Raw genomic sequence first — 17,290 nt, 5'->3', positions numbered from 1 at the left:
CAATCTGATTCACTATATACTATGTGATCCCTGATTAGCTAAAATAACCCATGTGACAAATCCAGGAAGGAGAAAGGTGCTTCAGGTGAAGGGAAAAAATGGGACTGATACAACATCAGCCAGAAGAACAATGGAACTAAACAAGGAAGGAAGGAAGGAAGGAAGGAAGGAAGGAAGGAAGGAAGGAAGGAAGGAAGGAGTGTATATTTGTACAGTGCTTTTCCAGAAATATTTCAGCCCCACTGAAATTGCTATTTTTGACCTGAAAATTGAAAGAGGAGAATATTGGGCATAGGTCTAATTCATATTCTAGTTATTCAGCTTTGCCCCCCTAGGGTCAGGGAAAGTTTGCCCCCACCTCCAGCAACTGCATAGATATTCTGTCATCTGCTGGTCACAACTGAGCAGAGACAGTCAGGAAGGATAGTGTCACATCTCCAAATGGGATGCAGCAGTCACAGAATAAATTTTGCATACGATGGGCTACTCCTATCCAACGAGACATGAAGTATATCACGGGTGTCAAACACAAGGCCCGGGGGCCAAATCCGGCCCGCCAGACCTCATCATGTGGCCCGCCGAGCGCCCCAGCCAGCGGGACCCAGCAGCGGGACCTTGCTGCTGAAGCTCCGCGCCGACAAAGCGCCGACAAACAGCTGGGGCCTGGGGGGGGTTAGAAAGGTGGCTGGAGCAGCGCTGCGTGGAGCGCCCCGAGCCACAGCAGGAGAAGGAGGAGGCAGCTTGCCGGGTCAGCGGCGCACGGAGAGTCCCGAGCCTCTGAGACGCAGCAGTGCTCTGTAGCACTTTGAATCCTCCTCCTCCTGCCACGGCTCGGCGCCTGGAAACGGCTGCTGCTGCTGCTGCTGAAACACAGACAAAGCACCCAGCAGCGCCGCGTGGAGGAGGAGGATTCAAAGTGCTACAGAGCACTGCTGCGTCCCAGAGGCTTGGGACTCTCCGCACAGCGCTGCCGGGCACCGACCCGGCAAGCCGCCACCGCCTCCTCCTCCTCTTGCCTCACCTCCTCCTCCTCCTGCCGCGGCTCAGCCTCATGAACGTGAGCCCAGCAGCGGCTCAGCCTCACGAACGTACAACTCTGAGGCTTTACGCACTTCTCTTAAAACGGACACCCGCTGCCTCACGCTGCACGGGAAATGCTTTTTGCCCCTGGGTCCCTTCGCACTCTTTTCTGCACTGAATCAAGGCGGCGACCCCCCTTCCATTTCTTTCTTTCTTCCTCTCTCTCGTTCTTATTCTTTCTTTCCCTCTCCTTCCTTCCTTCTTTTTCTCTGTCTTCTCTCCCTCTTTCTTTTTCTTTCCTTCTTTATTCCCTTCCTTCTTTCCTACTCTTCTTTCTCTCCCCTCTTTCCTCCCTCTCTCCCTCCTGCTCCCTCTTTTCTTTCTTTCTTCCTTACTTCCTTCCGTCCTTCCCATCTTTCTTCCTCTCCCTCATTCTTATTCTTTCTTTCCCTCTCCTTCCTTCCTTCTTTCTCCCTTTCCGTCTTCTCTCCCTCTTTCTTTTTCTTTCCTTCCTTATTTCCTACTCTTCTTTCTCTCCCCTCTTTCCTTCCTTCCTCTCTCCCTCCCACTCCCTCTTTCCTTCCTTCCTTCCTTCCTCCCTCCTCTCCCTCTCCTCAGAAACATAGGATGCTGCTTTATACTTCTGGCCCTTAAACCCTGGAACCAGGAGAGCAGCTCCAGTGAGTCAACCTCAGCCAGTCCCTTTGGTGAAGGGTGGTGGCTCACTGGCAGAACATCTGTCCTGCATGCAGAAGGACCCCAGCATCTCCAGGTACTAGTAGCTCTGCAAAGGTCCTGCATGAAACCCTAGCGAGCCTCCACCACCCAGTGCAGTTACCAAAAATCATTTTTCAATAAATTGTACAATAATTGTACATTTGAATATCTACTTGCCATTATTCTGACTATGTTTCTGCTTTCAGAGCTAGTTATTACTTACGTTATTACAAAAAACAGTAATAATTGAATGCAGTGACAATAATTTATGATAATAAAGAGTGGACACATAGTCCTACAGATACAACCGGCCCTTTGAGGGTGACCAAACTGCTGATGCGGCCCCCGATGAATTTGAGTTTGACACCCCTGAAGTATATGAATTCTGGAGTGAAAGCAGTCTGGAGATATTGCCATTGTTTTTGCTGTATTGATTTTTCTGCATCACCAATTTGCCTGCAGGAGAGCAATCAATTATTCAAATGCAAAGTCTGCTCCATTTACCTTGTAGTAGAAGAGAAAGAATCCACAGAAAAGGCTGTACAAGTCTGCTGTAAGCAGGGAGAGGTTGACTGCTGTAGCGCTTGTCTTCTTAATGACCACCGGCATGAAGCTGTAGAGGCCAAACATGCAAGCACTAAAGCCAACGTAGAGCAATCCTGAGAGGACAAAGAACCAGAAAAAAGTGGAGTGGGTGGGGGAGAGAAAAACAACAACAGTTAGCATTGCCCTTCACCACTTTTCTAAAAGGCACATTTTCTGCTAAGAGAAAAGTTAAGAACCCTGCACGACTTAGAAGAGGCTCGAGACTTCCTTTAGGATAATGATGGGATGTGAGATGAGAGGTGAGAGATAGCCCTATGAACCTGTGAAGTTCTAAAATGAATATGGCTTATTCCTTCCATTAGAAGTGGAAATGATTTAACTGTGTTAAGGACAGAGGTCCACAGCTATTACTGTTTCAAGGGCAGCAAGGCTACATTCTCCAGTTCAATGGAAGGTTGATAACTGTGGCAGACTGCATGTGATTCATGAAGAAACAGTCTTCATTTAAAATTACCCCCAGGTAACATGGTTGGGAAAGACATCTGCCTGAGAGCTTTTTACAGGTGTTCGAAGGGAAGAGACCAAGGGTCTAACTCCGCAAGGTGGTTTCTTACATTCAGATATGTGTCCTTGGCTATGAAATAAATGTGCTGAATTTACAATCTAAGAGAACATAACTGTTGACACAGTCTTAATTAAAACCTTTCAGTTACTGCAATAACCAAAGTACAGTTCTGTATCAGATTCATTGTCCTTCACAATTTGGGTATTCCTGAACAGGCAACTGAGTAAGCACAGCTGCTATGGTTCCACGCTTTACAGCCAGCCAACAATGCGAATGATGTCTGTATAATTAGCAATATTTTCTACAAAATCGCCGCTTGTTGTTTCAATATGAAATCTATCTCACGATCTTAGGACACAGTTCACAAGGAGTCTGTGAAATGCAGATAAAGTTTTATTGAGGAACATGGACACATGAAGGTACATGAGGGTGGGCAACATGGTGCCTTCCAGATGTTGTTGCACTCAAACTCCCATCAGACCTAGACAGCATGGCCAACAATCTAGAGGGCACCCCTGAGGCTTCTTTGTCTCCTTTTCTAGTTGTAAAACAGGGGTGGGGACCCTTTAGAGCTCAAGGGCTGCATTTTCTTCTGGACAACCTTCCAGGTGGCAGAGCAACTATAGCAAAGTTTACTTGTTTACCATAGATTAGTTTCCACTCAGATTTGCCTTGTACATTGCTCTTTGTCTTCCATCCCAAAAAGCAAGAAGCATTCTCAGAGTTCAAGGACTCATTCAAACCAGGCAAAAAGCACTCCAGAGAAATGCAAAGCAGAATTGGTTAGGGCTGTGGCCTGGGGAGAGATTCAAGGGCCAGACAGAGAAACCGGGAGAGTTTCCCCATCACTACCACGGGATAATAGTATGAACAAACCTGCCCCAACGCCTGTTTTGGTGAGGCATGTGCTTTTGCAAAAGAAAAAGGGGATCCTGAGAGAGAAGCTGCTTTTGATAAGAGAACTGTTTGGGGGGTTACTGGAGCCACATGGTTTCTGGGTGAGATACCTCGATTGCTGCTGCCGTCAACTTAGCCAATAAAATCATAAATTCACACCACAAAACACTTTCTTTCCTCTCTCACTAAAAGGGAACTGAGCCCCAGAAGGCTCTTAAAACACTCCACTGCTTGAAGAAAGAGCGCGACCATCCTTTATATTGATTTGTTGCTTAGTTTGTGAGCCACACTGTCAAAACTACTAAGACTTCTTGTGGCAGAGCTTCATGGCAGATGTGCCTCTCTCTATTAAGGTTTTGCGATAATTAGAGGAAATGATGAGCAAAAGCCCAAGGGGAGCAATGGTTTACCGTGTAGCTTATTATAACGCCACTGCTCAGGGATTCCCTCTGCCACTAGTTGATTCTGGCTGCTTTTTACCTGCTGCTTTTGATGTTCATTTTGTAAGTAGGTTAAACAGGGAGTTGCACATTATTCCGCTCTTTGTTATAGGAGCACACTGGTGCTCAACTTGCCATTGGACGCTAGCTAGCACCCATATCTTCCTCTTAGATCATTCTGTCATTAGAAATAGGAAATCCCATCTTTATTGAAAGCATTGCCCCTGAATGTCGATTCTTACGCGGAAAATTGTTTGCCTAGTGGTGCAGTGCCTTTCCCCATAAATTAGTTCCTCTCATTCAGTTAAGTGCAAAAATGAAATTCAGTTCAAATTTCATAGTGAGTGGCACCTTCAATAGTGGAGACACTGCTCATGCACCGTCTTGTTTTCTTTGAAGCAATTATAGGTTTACAACAGAAGTAAGATTTTAAGTAACTCGGATATCTAATGCTGGCTTTGTTTTCCTTCCTCCCATTGACAGTGGCTGTGAAATGCTGCCTTTTCATGTTAGGTTTTTGGAACACTCCCTCTTTTAATGGAATTATGATGCTTATACTTTTATATATGGATTTTTATTTTGCATTACACTTATACCCCACTTTTTTTTCCTTTTATTTTATCCTTGCAATACCCCTGTGAGATAGGTTAGGCTGAGAGACAGTGACTGGCCCAAGGTCCCCCAGTGAGCTTCATGGCTTAGTAGTCTTCCAGTTCCTGTTATGACACACTAAGCACTACACCACACTGGCTCTAATAAGCCATCATGCCCAGATAGGTGGATTAGAGGAAAAACTGTAGGTCCAGGGAGCCAGTAGTCCATGGGGCTGGCCTGGTGAACCCAAGGAATGCCCCCCCCTCTGGTTATGCAATGCAGTCACTTTCTCTTGAGCTGGCTGGAAACACTGGCATAGGGCTCAGCCCTCATCTTCCCAGCATGAAAGGGTAAACAGGCGTCAGAATATCCTGTGCGCCTCAGTCACTCCCTTCCGTTGAACTGACTGGCAGGAGCGAGCAGGTGAAGTGCAAAGGAGAAAACTCTGCTGAAGTTTTTGTTGCTATTCCGTGGTGGCGAGGGGCATTAAATTGCCCTTTGGCTATTTCACAGCTCAAATGGAAAAGAGTCAAGGTTTCCAAGCCCTACAGTGCTTCCTCAATTCCAAGCACTACTCCCTGTGAAGAGAATGTTACAAGGTACCTTGGTTTCCAGTCTTGGACAGGGCTACATGAGGATGTTACAATGCAAGCACACATCCAAAACATCAGTTCCTTTTTTCCCAACAGCAACCACTAAAGCGATGAGTTGCGCTCTTACCTATTTGCCAATCCCAGGGAACTTTTAACAACTCCTTGTGTTCCATTATGGCACTGAAAAAGAAGAAGAAGAAAAGTAAAGGTAAAATTTCATGATGGGATGGGAACTCACATGATTTCCAATTAGCTCCCGAAATAGATTTGGGAGAACTCCTGCACAGGTTAAATGCTGTCAGGTCTGTTTAGTCAGCTCTGTCTTTATCCCTGCACATCTCTCGGTTTGAAAGGTAAATGGCACAGTAATAAGAGTCACTAACACAACAGCGAGAGCTGCTTTAATGAAAATGGGAAAATGGGCAATTTGCCTAAAGCTGCATATCCGCACTGTATGATATACTGGCAACTATTTGGTGTATTAATATTTTTTGGCGCTAGCAAATAAAATATTAATGATGCATTTGTGTGGATTATATTTTCTTTTAAGCTCCTCTCTAGCCAATAATGATCCAAATAAATCACAGACAAGAAGTGACTGACCACACAGGAATGAATACCATGGAAGAGACATAGCATAATGCCAGGGTTCATCAAAACTGATGAAGCTGAGATGCAGTCAAGATTTCTCAGTGTACACCATATTTTGATAAGATCATTAACACTAATGTAAAGTTGATCTTTAGTCCTTCTGTCAGAGGGACTGGCTTGGGACCAAGTTCCAGTAAACTCAGTGGCAACTTCTTTCTAGCCAACATGAATAGGACTAAATTGTGTTTCTGAAGGCTTGACAATCAGATGTTTTAGAAGATAATAGGCTATTTCTGCATATCTCCATTGTTACTGCCTAATTTGCCTAATTTACCAACAGTGGTTATTTCTATGCAAGTAAGCTAGCCCTGAAAACTAGGTGTCTCCATTGCCCTGAGACCCCCGGGTATAGGGCAGTATATAAATTCAAATACTACTACTACTACTAATGATGGTGGTGGTGGTGATGATGTAGGCATTATCATCACACAGGGGCAGAATGACACCCAAGTTCCTGGGTGAAGGACTGAGCCTGTAGCTTATTTTGGGAACAAAGAAAGCAGACAGCTCACATGAGTAGTGCTTAGGTGGGGGAAATATTTTGCAATGTGCATTTTATGGCTCTGTTTTTGTATGTGCATTTCACATGAAAGTGAAATATGCAATGTGTATTGCTACAGCACAATTGACGATAAGTGATCTAAAAAACTTGCCATCTTGAAAAAATAGACAGGGGTGAGATTGGTCAAAAGTAGAAGAGAAGCGTTATGTATAGAGAGGTGTAAGAAGGATCCAGCAACAGCTGAGCACTAAATAGGTTTTAAAGCAGGAGAGCTTAGTATAAGAAGAATTCTTGGTGGTAGCAAGTGTCTGGAGCAAATAGTTTCAAAGTACTGGCCAAGCTAAAGGATAATCTGTTGTAAAAAGAAGAAGGTGCCCCCACACCATCATTTTCCCTTTCATATTCTGCTACCTAGCATTCAAACATATGCATATGGTGCTGTGGAGGTGGAAGATACATTAAATGTTACGGATTGGACCCAAGTTTCATACTATCCTTGCTGGGTTAATTTAGTTCAGCACAAAAAATCCCTATAGTTTTCCTACAGTTGCTGGGAGAAAAGAGACAAACAGATGTATGTCTCATACATATTTATACATGCAGGATAATCTCCTCATTTTCTGTAAAGCATTAGATTAACAAAACATCAGCAACAAATACAGCATAATTTTTATCCTGCTTCTCACGATGAAGCTACCAAGAAAAAAAAGATTAATCCTTTGGATTTGCCAATAAAATTCATCTTCCTCACACTAGTCTTCGCATAAAATATCTATTTTCCCCCAATCTGTTATTACCATGTAGAATTGTCTCAAGACAATGCCCAGACCAGATCCCATTTGATTCTAATCTTTCCTGGAAGTGAAAATAATCGGAACAGCAACTAATTTAGCAACATAATTCAACGATGACTTGTACATTTTAATGATAAATTCCCCTTGTCAGTCAAACATTTAAAGCTGTCATTGTGCATGCATCCTCAGAAATCCTTGCCATTGAGCACAGGAGGTATTTATGCCAGGAAAAGACTGGTACATGTAATTGCTTATACACAGTAGCCAGCTTTCCTTGAGGAGAGAGTTTTTCATAATATGAAGTAGCATTCTATGATGCTCCCCTCCTGTCTCGCTCTTAAGTGGCAAAGTTCACTAATGACTAAAGCACATTGCCTTTTCAGCATGCCTGAGCTGTGTACACACTATAAGGCACATTTGAGGCACATTTCCCCCCTTAAAAATTCTGGCCACTGTAGTTTGCTGGGAGTTGTAACTCTGTGAAGGAGAAACTACAGTGGCCAGAATTCTGTGAGGGGGAAAATGTGCTTCGATTGCGCTTTAAAGGTGCAGTGTGCACACAGCCTACATCAGTTCCATGGCTACAGGGAGTGCCCCTTTGGGCACTTTACTTTCCAAAACTCGGATCCTATTTTATTTTCCGCAGAAAATATTATTTCTTCAGCTTGACAGGGAAAGCAGAGCATGACGTGCCCTTCGGGGCTGTCCAAGAACAGTATTGCTGCCTGTGGGCCAATGCAGGTTTTGCAGAGTGCTGATTTAGAACATGACTGAAATCCATTAAGTTGAAATATTAACACTGTCCAAGCAGAGGCTCAAGAGAAACAGTGGTAATAAAGAGCCATGCTGTGCACAAAACCTGCCCAACCTTAGAAAATAAAAGGATTGGTGCTCCAAATGTGTCAATAACAAGGAAGCTTGTGTTTGGTGGTCCAAAATGTTAAACAAAACACCAGCAAGGTCCCTGATACCCTGAAAGGCTTTGAAAGTCACAATGCATGCATTTTATAATATTAGTTAGGTATTCTTTATTAGTTAATTATTCTTTAGTTAATTATTCTTTATTCTAGCCAAGCTAGGTCGCATTCTTGGTTGCCTGTATATTTTCCATCAAGGAGGACACAGCTGGGAGATGATTTTGAAAAACAACCCAATGGGGAAGGGTGAAGCACAGCCTTCCTCCAGTCTTCAGCTCCCTATCACAGCTTCCAGAGACGGATTTTCATTCCAAACCAAAACCAGCAGAAGAATAAGGCACACACTGAGCACTACGGTAGTGTGGTGTTGTGATTATAATGTCAGACTGAAACCAGTGAAATGCAGGATTAGATTGCCACACACGAGCCATGAAACACATTTTGGAAAGCTCAGTCTCCCTCAGCTAAAATGATGCCATAGGGCTGCTGTTGTGAGCATCTTGGAACATAGGTTCATTTATCCCATTTCTACTCAGCCCAACAGCTCATTTGGCCTTGGGCTTTTATGGTAAGTCACATTCAAACCATACCTTGGTGGGCTACAAACTTCAAGCATTTCTTTTTCATCAGCAGGTATTTTATTTGGAATGTATGGCCAGTGGCAGGTTAATGGATGGAGGACCAGGGGTTTGGGGGCAATTCAACCTCTACAATACACATGAAAGCGCATGTGATGGGCAGATTTGTAATGAAACGAAGTGAAGAGATGGTATGGGACTTTCTGGTTTTGTTTCAATAGTAGCAGGCAGCTGCCTTTCCTTACTTACAGCTGAATTCCACTGAAGAAGGAACCGAAGAGTCCAATCATGCCCAGGAACTCCACCCGACTCAGGTTCCGTACAATGTACTCTTCACAAACATTGGAGATGCCGTAGAGAGTGGCTCCACCTAGTACTAGAAGGTCCCCTATAAGTTTATTTTCTCCTAGGAGCACAAAGAGAATATATATATATATGTGTGTGTGTGAAAAAGCAGATCAAAACATGCTATCAGAGCTCTCCTTCATCAAATCTCTTTACACTTTTGGAAAGACTTTCGCACCTATCCTTTGAGGGTAAATTTATCTCTTCTTGTTCATTGCACATGCAGGACAGATACCTCCAAGGAGACACTAAATACAAAGCTTTTGCAACATCTTCAACAAAATGCCATGAATTCAAAGATAAGTAAAAAGGAAGAAGTTCATAGAAGGAAATATCCATCCCCACCTGTTCCCTACACCTGGCCTTCACCCTTGGAAAATCTCTCTAGAGGACCTTCTGAACAATGTAGGATGGGGAGCTAAGGAAAGGGGGAATTGGCCAAACTCAGGCAAATCTTGGTTCAGCTTTGAGCAATTTCCTCCACTCTCACCAGTCCCCTGCACCTCATCCCATGTTGTTTAGAAAATGGTGTTTTCTGGGGGATCACTGCTATGAACTGGGGAGAAGGCTGGGCGGTTTTTAAAATATGGGGTAGCAATCAAAAAGCAATCTCCTGCAGGCAGCCCAAAATGACACAAAACTAGCACTTTCCCACAGGATTTTACTCTATCTTTATATACATGCTGGAGTCACGCAGCATTAATACAGTGTTTGCTTTGTTATGTTAATAGCAGTTTGAAGGAGCTGTTTGTGTTTTAAGCATTGAGACTTTATGGTAACCTTTCTCTTCAAGAATTCCCAAATTCACCCCCCCCCAATCTCTTAAAAAAGAGATTTCTCTTGATTCCCTGCCAAATTAGTTAAGTACAACTTTCTCCTTGCACAAGTTGCAGGAAAGCCCTGACATGCACTGTATACAGACTGTACAGTTAAAATGATCACTAGCACATGTGCAGACCAGTATACAGCAGCCTTGCACTGGCAGTCACATGCTGCACATGACCTCTCAAAAGGTCATCCTGCCCCTATATAGCATTAGTGCAAATAAGGGCTTTGTTGGGACCTTAATACAGTGGTACCTCGGTTTAAGAACAGTCCTGTCTAAGAACGATTCGGTTTACAAACTCCTCAAAACTAGAAGTAGTGTCCTGGTTTGAGAACTTTACCTCGGTCTAAGAACGGAATCTGAACAGTGGAAGGGCATCAGATACGGGAGACCTCATTAGGGAAAGCACACTTTGGTTTAAGAATGGTTTTGGTTTAAGAACAGACTTCCAGAATGGATTAGGTTCGTAAACCGAGGTACCACCGTACATTATTTTAAGAGTCTCATAGGCCATTTGGCCTGGATTCTTTTCCCTGCACATGCAAGAGCACATGTATCAGACAAGCAGATGAATTGAAATAAAAACATGCAGTTTGTGTTGGATCTCCCATTACAAAATAGCCTTTCCAAACTCATTTTGAGGCTACAAGGAAATCTTGTTTCTGAACTTCTCCGATTGCTGAGAACAGCATTCCAGGCACAGCAATTCTTTCCTGCATGGAAACATGTATGCAGATCCTTACCTGCCCCTTGCTGCCTTCCAACAAGGACATCGGCTCCTGCCATGCAGCCCATCCCCAGAATGCAGACCACAATGCCAATGAAGTGCACTGCCTTGTACCGAACCAGCAGGAAGAACCAAGATAATAATATCACAACTGGAATCACAAAACAATCTAGGAGCTGTAAGGGTAGGAGGAAGAGAGAGAGGGGGAGAGAGAGAACACAACAACTTTAAAACAAAGCATTGAGGTGCATATGACTACAAATACAGTACAGGCTGCTTCTCAAACCATAAGAGCGTTAAAACAGAAGGAAACAGTGAGAAATACTTACCCTAGAAGAAATATGTTCAAATGGCTCAGGGGCAAAATTCAAGACCCTGCCAGTCTCTTCTTAACCCAACAGTGTTGTGATTGAATCAGCTGGGTGCTAACAAGGCTTTTAGGACTGGGCATCAACTGAAGCCAATGATCACTTGCAAATTGGGGTCAGCGACCTTGGCAGAAAATGTCTGCTTCTTAATAACAGCACCACTTTATCAGTATTATTGCCATTAAAAAGATTCTGACAATTTCAACAGCAGAATGGCCGTCAGTTATTTAAACAAATGCTACCACCCACATTGTTATTCCTCTTGCTGCTTCAGTGAGGACTCAGGGGTGTGCAAAAATAAAATAAAAGGAGTAGTTCTAGAAGCATAATTTTAGGGTTAATATCACAAAGTTGGATAACAGCACTGTGTGAGGATGGGTGTACGGAGAGTTAGAAATAGGTGGTCCAAGAATATAGCCGTAGACAAGAATAAAGGAAAAACCAAGTAATACATATATGTTATAGGACCTAAACATTTGTGGCTTTCCTTTTGTACTTTTTTATCCAATGTGGATACTCAGGAGGAGATGAAGCAGGTGAATCTCCACTTCAAGTATAAACAAGAAATACTGATATTTCTACTGTTACTGCTACTATTGCTACTGCTGTGAGAACTGCACCCCAAGGATCTGCCCATGAAGCTGGATGCTAGCAGGCAAAACATGAAGCCAGCAAGTGGAGCGTTACCATGAAAGACGCTATCTTGAATGTATTCACCCCCTGCTCAGTTTATCTCTTTCTCTCTCCACACATACACTTACATATACACACACAAGCAGCTGTATCCAATTCTGCAGCTCTGTTCATGCAACACACTATGGCGTGCACAACATAAATTCCTTTCCCTCTCCTGTCCCTTCCAGCCACCCCTTCCAGGTACTCTCAGAATCGGCTCTGGAGAGTTGGGAGGTCATCTGGTGCAGATTGTGGCAAACAAGTCGGGGAGGAGAGGAAACTGAAGTCCTGTGGTGAGAGTGGAATGCTGCTAGTGTGCTGTTGGATATAAGCCACAGATAAAATTCCAAGAAAAGAGATTCTGACTGAACTGTAGGAATAACTGTTCTGACAGTAAGAGCTGGTGGTGGAATCTCCTTCACTGGAGGTTCCTAAACTGAGATTGGATGACTATCTGTCAGGAATTCTCTAGCTGTGATTCCTGCATTGCAGGGGGTTGGACTAAATGACTCCTAGTCCCTTCCAACTCTACAGTTCTATGATTCTATAGATGCACACCAAGTTAACTGGACAAAAGGCTGGATAAGCAGGAAAAAAAATATTTCTTGTTTCCTTCCTCAACACCAAGCCTTCAACATTATAACTCTAGCAAGTGGTCTTCCTGTGTTCACAGTCTGGGCCTTAGAAAGTGGTGTGTGTGAGTGGTTGGGTGGGTGGGTGTAGAGCAGATTGTTGCTCTTGCCCAACAAACCTGGTTCTAAAAATGTGGACTTTTGTGGTACGGAAAATGATGAGGAAATGTACTGGACACTGTGGGATAACAGGTCATCTAGCAGTGACTTAGCAGACCTAAAAAAGAGAGCTTTGGATCCAACACTGTAGAATATGGACCATAGTTACTGTGTTTCTCCGAAAATAAGCCATACCCCGAAAATAAGCCATAGTGATAGGCAGTTTAACCTTGTAGGTTAAACTGTACCATACTTAATAAAAAAAGGACATCCCCTGAAAATAAGCCACCGTGGTTTTTTTTGAGGAAAAATAAATATAAGATGGTGTCTTATTTTTGGAGAAACACAGTAGAGATGTCAACAGGAGATAGGCTCTCTCTGTGTGTTTGGCAACTGTTTCCCCCCTTCAGTAGCTATGTTAAAAACTGTTTCAGTCAGAACTCTTTTCCTAACACTAGAGATTTCCATGAGTAAAAGCTAAGAGTTTAAAAAGCCCAGTGGTTAAGACCAGGAACTATGAGCTGGGTAGTGTCCAATTCAATTTTTAACCAACTGATCATCAGCAAACTGTCTCTCAGGCCTTTGCCTTTAAGATGGGGAAAATAATGCTGCCTATTATATTCAATGGTTGTAAAAAAAATAACTGAAATAAGCTTGTGATGTGTTTGAGCATTAAAAATCCAACATCCATAAGGTTGTGTCCAATGTTAGTCCTACTCAGTAGTAAATCCATTGAAATTAACAAGCACAACTAACTTAGCTCCATTAATTTCCATGAGTCTACACTAAATGAAACTTAGTTGGGTAAACCTATTCCAATAATTATTATAACAATGGTATTAATACATTTGCTCAGCAAAACAGAACATATACCAGTGCTTATCTAAGAGAAGCTCGGGTTAAAATTCTCAGAGATAAATCTGGAATTTTCATTTCTATGGGGAGGGAGAAATAATTTATAGCAGAGCAAAGCCAGCTCTTTCCCCTCACACTTGAGCCCTATGCCATCAGACTGCATGAAACAGTGTCAGTTTTTGACAGAATAAAAGTATAGCTGGAACCACAGTGGAGTGAATGGAAGCACCATTATGAATAAGAAAAATGGCACAGGATATGCCTACGATGTGAGGGCTCTGGCATGCCCCAGAAACACAGGGGAGAAGAGAATTATTAATGGAGGAGCTCTGGGCTGGAAGCAGCTTCTGCATTTAAAATAAGAGCATTGATTTAAAAAGGCACACTTAGGCTACAAACAAAAATAGCCTCAAGTGTCCCTCACAGGGCATTTCTTAACATATGAGAAAAAAGTTATCAGAATAATACTACAGTAATAGGCACAGCGTAGTAACTATCTTACATTTGTACAACTTGTTTTTTTAAAAGCCTTTAAAGTTACAAAACCGAGCATATAAAGCACAATAAGCACAATAAGCAAACTGACATTTTTCTGGAATGGTGACATTACATGGGAAATTATGTTTTCAGTTTAGAGGTACGGTTAGGGGGACTCCGCCTGTCCACGCAAATTATGTTTTCAGTTTAGAGGTACGGCAATTTCATATTTAAAAGAAACGTCCAGCTTCTCTTCCCAGAGCCCCAAGAGATATAAACAAGTATATAAACGCTGCACGAACAACACTGCATTATTACATGTGAACCGAAGAGAAGAAAAATATATTGATCTCAAGTAAGCTCGTGGTATAACATAGAAGTTTTGTCTTCGGCTGTGTGTGTGAGAGAGGGGGTACTCCTTATAAACATCTTGTGTTCATCTTACAGGATTATTTGTATCAAATATTTAACATTTACTGACATTTACGGAGACTGTTTGTGGGTGCCATAGAGGTGCTGGTGGCCACTCTGGTGCTCAGGGGCACTTCATTGATGACTCCTATTTTATAGGTTTGCTCCAGTAAATGACAGCCGCTTGGATTCTTTCCTAATAACCTCCCCACCACAAAATATTAGGGTATAAATCTAAGATACAGAGGCAATACCAAACCACTTGCAAATTCCCCATAGTTGATTTTTTAAAAATATAATTTTACATTAAATACTGCTGCTTGTTTTTAATGTGTAACTTAACAACAGGGTATAAGACACAACATGTCCATTAACATAATTCAACACACATATCTAAGCATTTATAGAAACATTGTTTTTCTATTTATTCTCTCCAGGGGTAGCAAGAAATACTTGTTCATTTGTTCACCTCTTTTGATGCATTTTTTTGGCAAAGAAATACTTATATATATATATATATATATATATATATATATATATATATATATATATATAAAGTGCAATCTGTAAGCATGAAATTTAATGGAATATTTCCCCATTAATGTCAGTAAGATGTGGAAGTTGTGAACGCACCCTAGCTATGCAAAAATAAAAGGCTGGTCAGGTCTATTTGCTATTCAATTAACCATTATGGAGAAAGAGAACCGGCAAATTATATTAAGCTCTTTCCACCATATGTCACTGCCTGTCCTGTCTAATACAGTCCTTCTCTTCAATAGCTAAATTTAATACGATTAAAACAAGGGTGATATGATTGTTTTACATAGTGGAATGGCTGTTCTGTCTAGCCATTAAGAAACAGCTCATTTAAAGCAATAGAGCTGCTATTGTATTGATTAGGTCTGTGCATAATGCTGCGTATAAAGCTATTCCAAAGGCCTTGTGGCTGCTTTTTATCTTATTAATAGTGTTCATGTCTGGTTACTTAACAGAGCCAAGCTGTTATACAGCAATCTGGCTGACCATTGCAACCCCATGCAAGTGACCATTTCCTTTGTCCAGATCAGCTACCGGTATTAATTGTAAGAAACAGAGTGGGGAGGGAGGAAGGAAGGCACATATCTAGCTTCTATGCATAATAGTCCTATAATGTGCAGTGAGATGTGGACCGGGGGGGGGGGGAACAGGAGTCTCATTGCCCACCCAAGAGCAGATCAATGCTATCAGGACCTTTAGAATTAAGCTTCTGACAGTTTGGGGAAATAGGAGGGAAGGAAAGTTTCCTGGGCCCTGTCCACTGACAACACTTGTGATGAACACCAAAACCCTCAACACTTCTGTCCCTTTAAAAAAAACCCAATCTTTACCCAGAAGCTCCCTACTTATCATAGAAGAGTGAGGAAGGCATGTCCCAAACATACTAAAAAGAGATTATCTTCTCAGCTTCACATTTCACAAAGCCACTTCCCTGAGACATGATAAGTATTGCCATCCTGATACACCCCATAATGTTTCCCAGCTGATCACTTCCTCCCCGTACCCATTGTTGGTCCTTGGAACACAGTATAAAAATTAAGAGTTTGAGCATGCCTTTATTTTAATTTGCTTGGGAAACTGCTACTGCTCTCCTTCAAGCTGAGTCTCATCCTGGATGAACATCAGCTAAATATAATCTGTCTGTTAAATTACTGAATACTCTTTACAGACAGTAGCCTTCTTCAGGTGGTCTAATGCCGAGTTCAGTAAACATGCAGGAACGGATGCAAGAATGAGTGTGCTAGCTCAGCCCTCATCATCATTCCCATCATTCTCCAGAAATGGGAGAGCAACCATTTGTTACCCTGTACTCACTGAGGCTCTGTTCATGTTTTAGAAAGCTGGGAAATCTTCAATGCACATCTGCTTGAGCACAGGAGGCTCTCCACTTCTGACAGCCACCCTCCAACTTGGGGAGGTGACAAGAATGACAATGGGGAGTGGAGCTAGCATGCTTGCTCTAGAGCCCCATCTCACAACATATTGTCTGAATGCCTGAAAAGAGCTAATATCCATCTAGAACTACTTGGAAATGACTGTTCATTTTGATTTTGATGCAATTCCGCTTTCTCTCATGCTGCTTTTTCTTGAAACATTAAGAAAAGGCTTGGATTTGAACTCTGGAGTTGATTAAGTGGATTTCCAACTTGGGAATGTTAATATGGGAATAAAGGGAGTCTGCTAAAATGTGTGCCACTTCCCCATAAGTAAATGCTGGGTCCCACATGTTCAGATTTAGGATTATTAACATGGATTGGGGGGCAGTCAGTTATTGAATTTACAAAGGGTGTGTCTCTATGCCTGCCCTAACCCCACAAGATCCTTATAAATAAGGATCCATAAATTTTGGCTGTCATAAGCCACTGCCAAATGTTTGTGGTTGCTTGGAAATTGTTTCTCACTCCTCTGAAGGACAGGGGTATTATCTGTTCTGAGTACCTCCCAAGTGCAGCACAAACAAAAAAAATTACCCCTGCCTTCTCCCCAGCTCCATGATTGGGGAGAAGGCTGAGGTTTAATCCCATTTTCCGGACACTGATGGACCACTTGTCATGTACAGCAGAATTGCAGAGCCCTGCTATTCTGTTATTTATTATTACTATCATAATACCATTTGCCATGCAGACATGGAGAGTGGGAAACAGTTGATTAAGATGGCTGTATGATTCATCCTGCAAGCCCAGAATACACTCCTATGATGAGGGGTGGAGGGAGAGAAAGGGGACAGAGAGCATGTGGAGCAAAATAACACCTTCCTTTCTGCACTCTTCCCCTATGAGTTTCTAGAACAGCGTTTCTCAACTGCTGTTCCGCGGCACACTAGCGTGCCGCGAGACGTTGGCTGGTGTGCCGCGAAGGTGCGGAGACGAGAAGGGCGATTTCCAATAGGCAGCACTGACCCGCCGCTTTGTTTTCTTATCTGGAGTGTGTATTCTTTTCTCTTGTTACCGGGTGTCGCTGTTCTTGTCCTTTTTATATATCTGAATGTCTTTGTTTAAACCTCCCCTTTTGCTTTCTGCCCTCC

General features: G+C 42.6%; 1 protein-coding gene across 1 annotated transcript in view; it reads right to left on the bottom strand.

The window, feature by feature from the left end:
* The window catches only part of SLC35F1 (solute carrier family 35 member F1), a 184,413-nt gene that overhangs the window by 12,999 nt on the left and 154,124 nt on the right, over positions 1–17,290 (bottom strand). The window contains exons 4-7 of the mRNA XM_035110675.2: positions 10,729–10,888; positions 9,064–9,220; positions 5,500–5,552; positions 2,242–2,396 (exon numbers count right to left, since the gene is read on the bottom strand). Of these exons, the coding sequence (XP_034966566.1) occupies positions 2,242–2,396; positions 5,500–5,552; positions 9,064–9,220; positions 10,729–10,888 (525 nt within the window). The remainder of the gene's footprint in view (positions 1–2,241; positions 2,397–5,499; positions 5,553–9,063; positions 9,221–10,728; positions 10,889–17,290) is intronic.

The sequence above is a fragment of the Zootoca vivipara genome, chromosome 3 (genome assembly GCF_963506605.1).
Source record: "Zootoca vivipara chromosome 3, rZooViv1.1, whole genome shotgun sequence".
NCBI lineage: Eukaryota > Metazoa > Chordata > Lepidosauria > Squamata > Lacertidae > Zootoca > Zootoca vivipara.
Note: the sequence above shows the minus strand (reverse complement) of the source record. Positions and strands in the feature narration are given on the sequence as shown.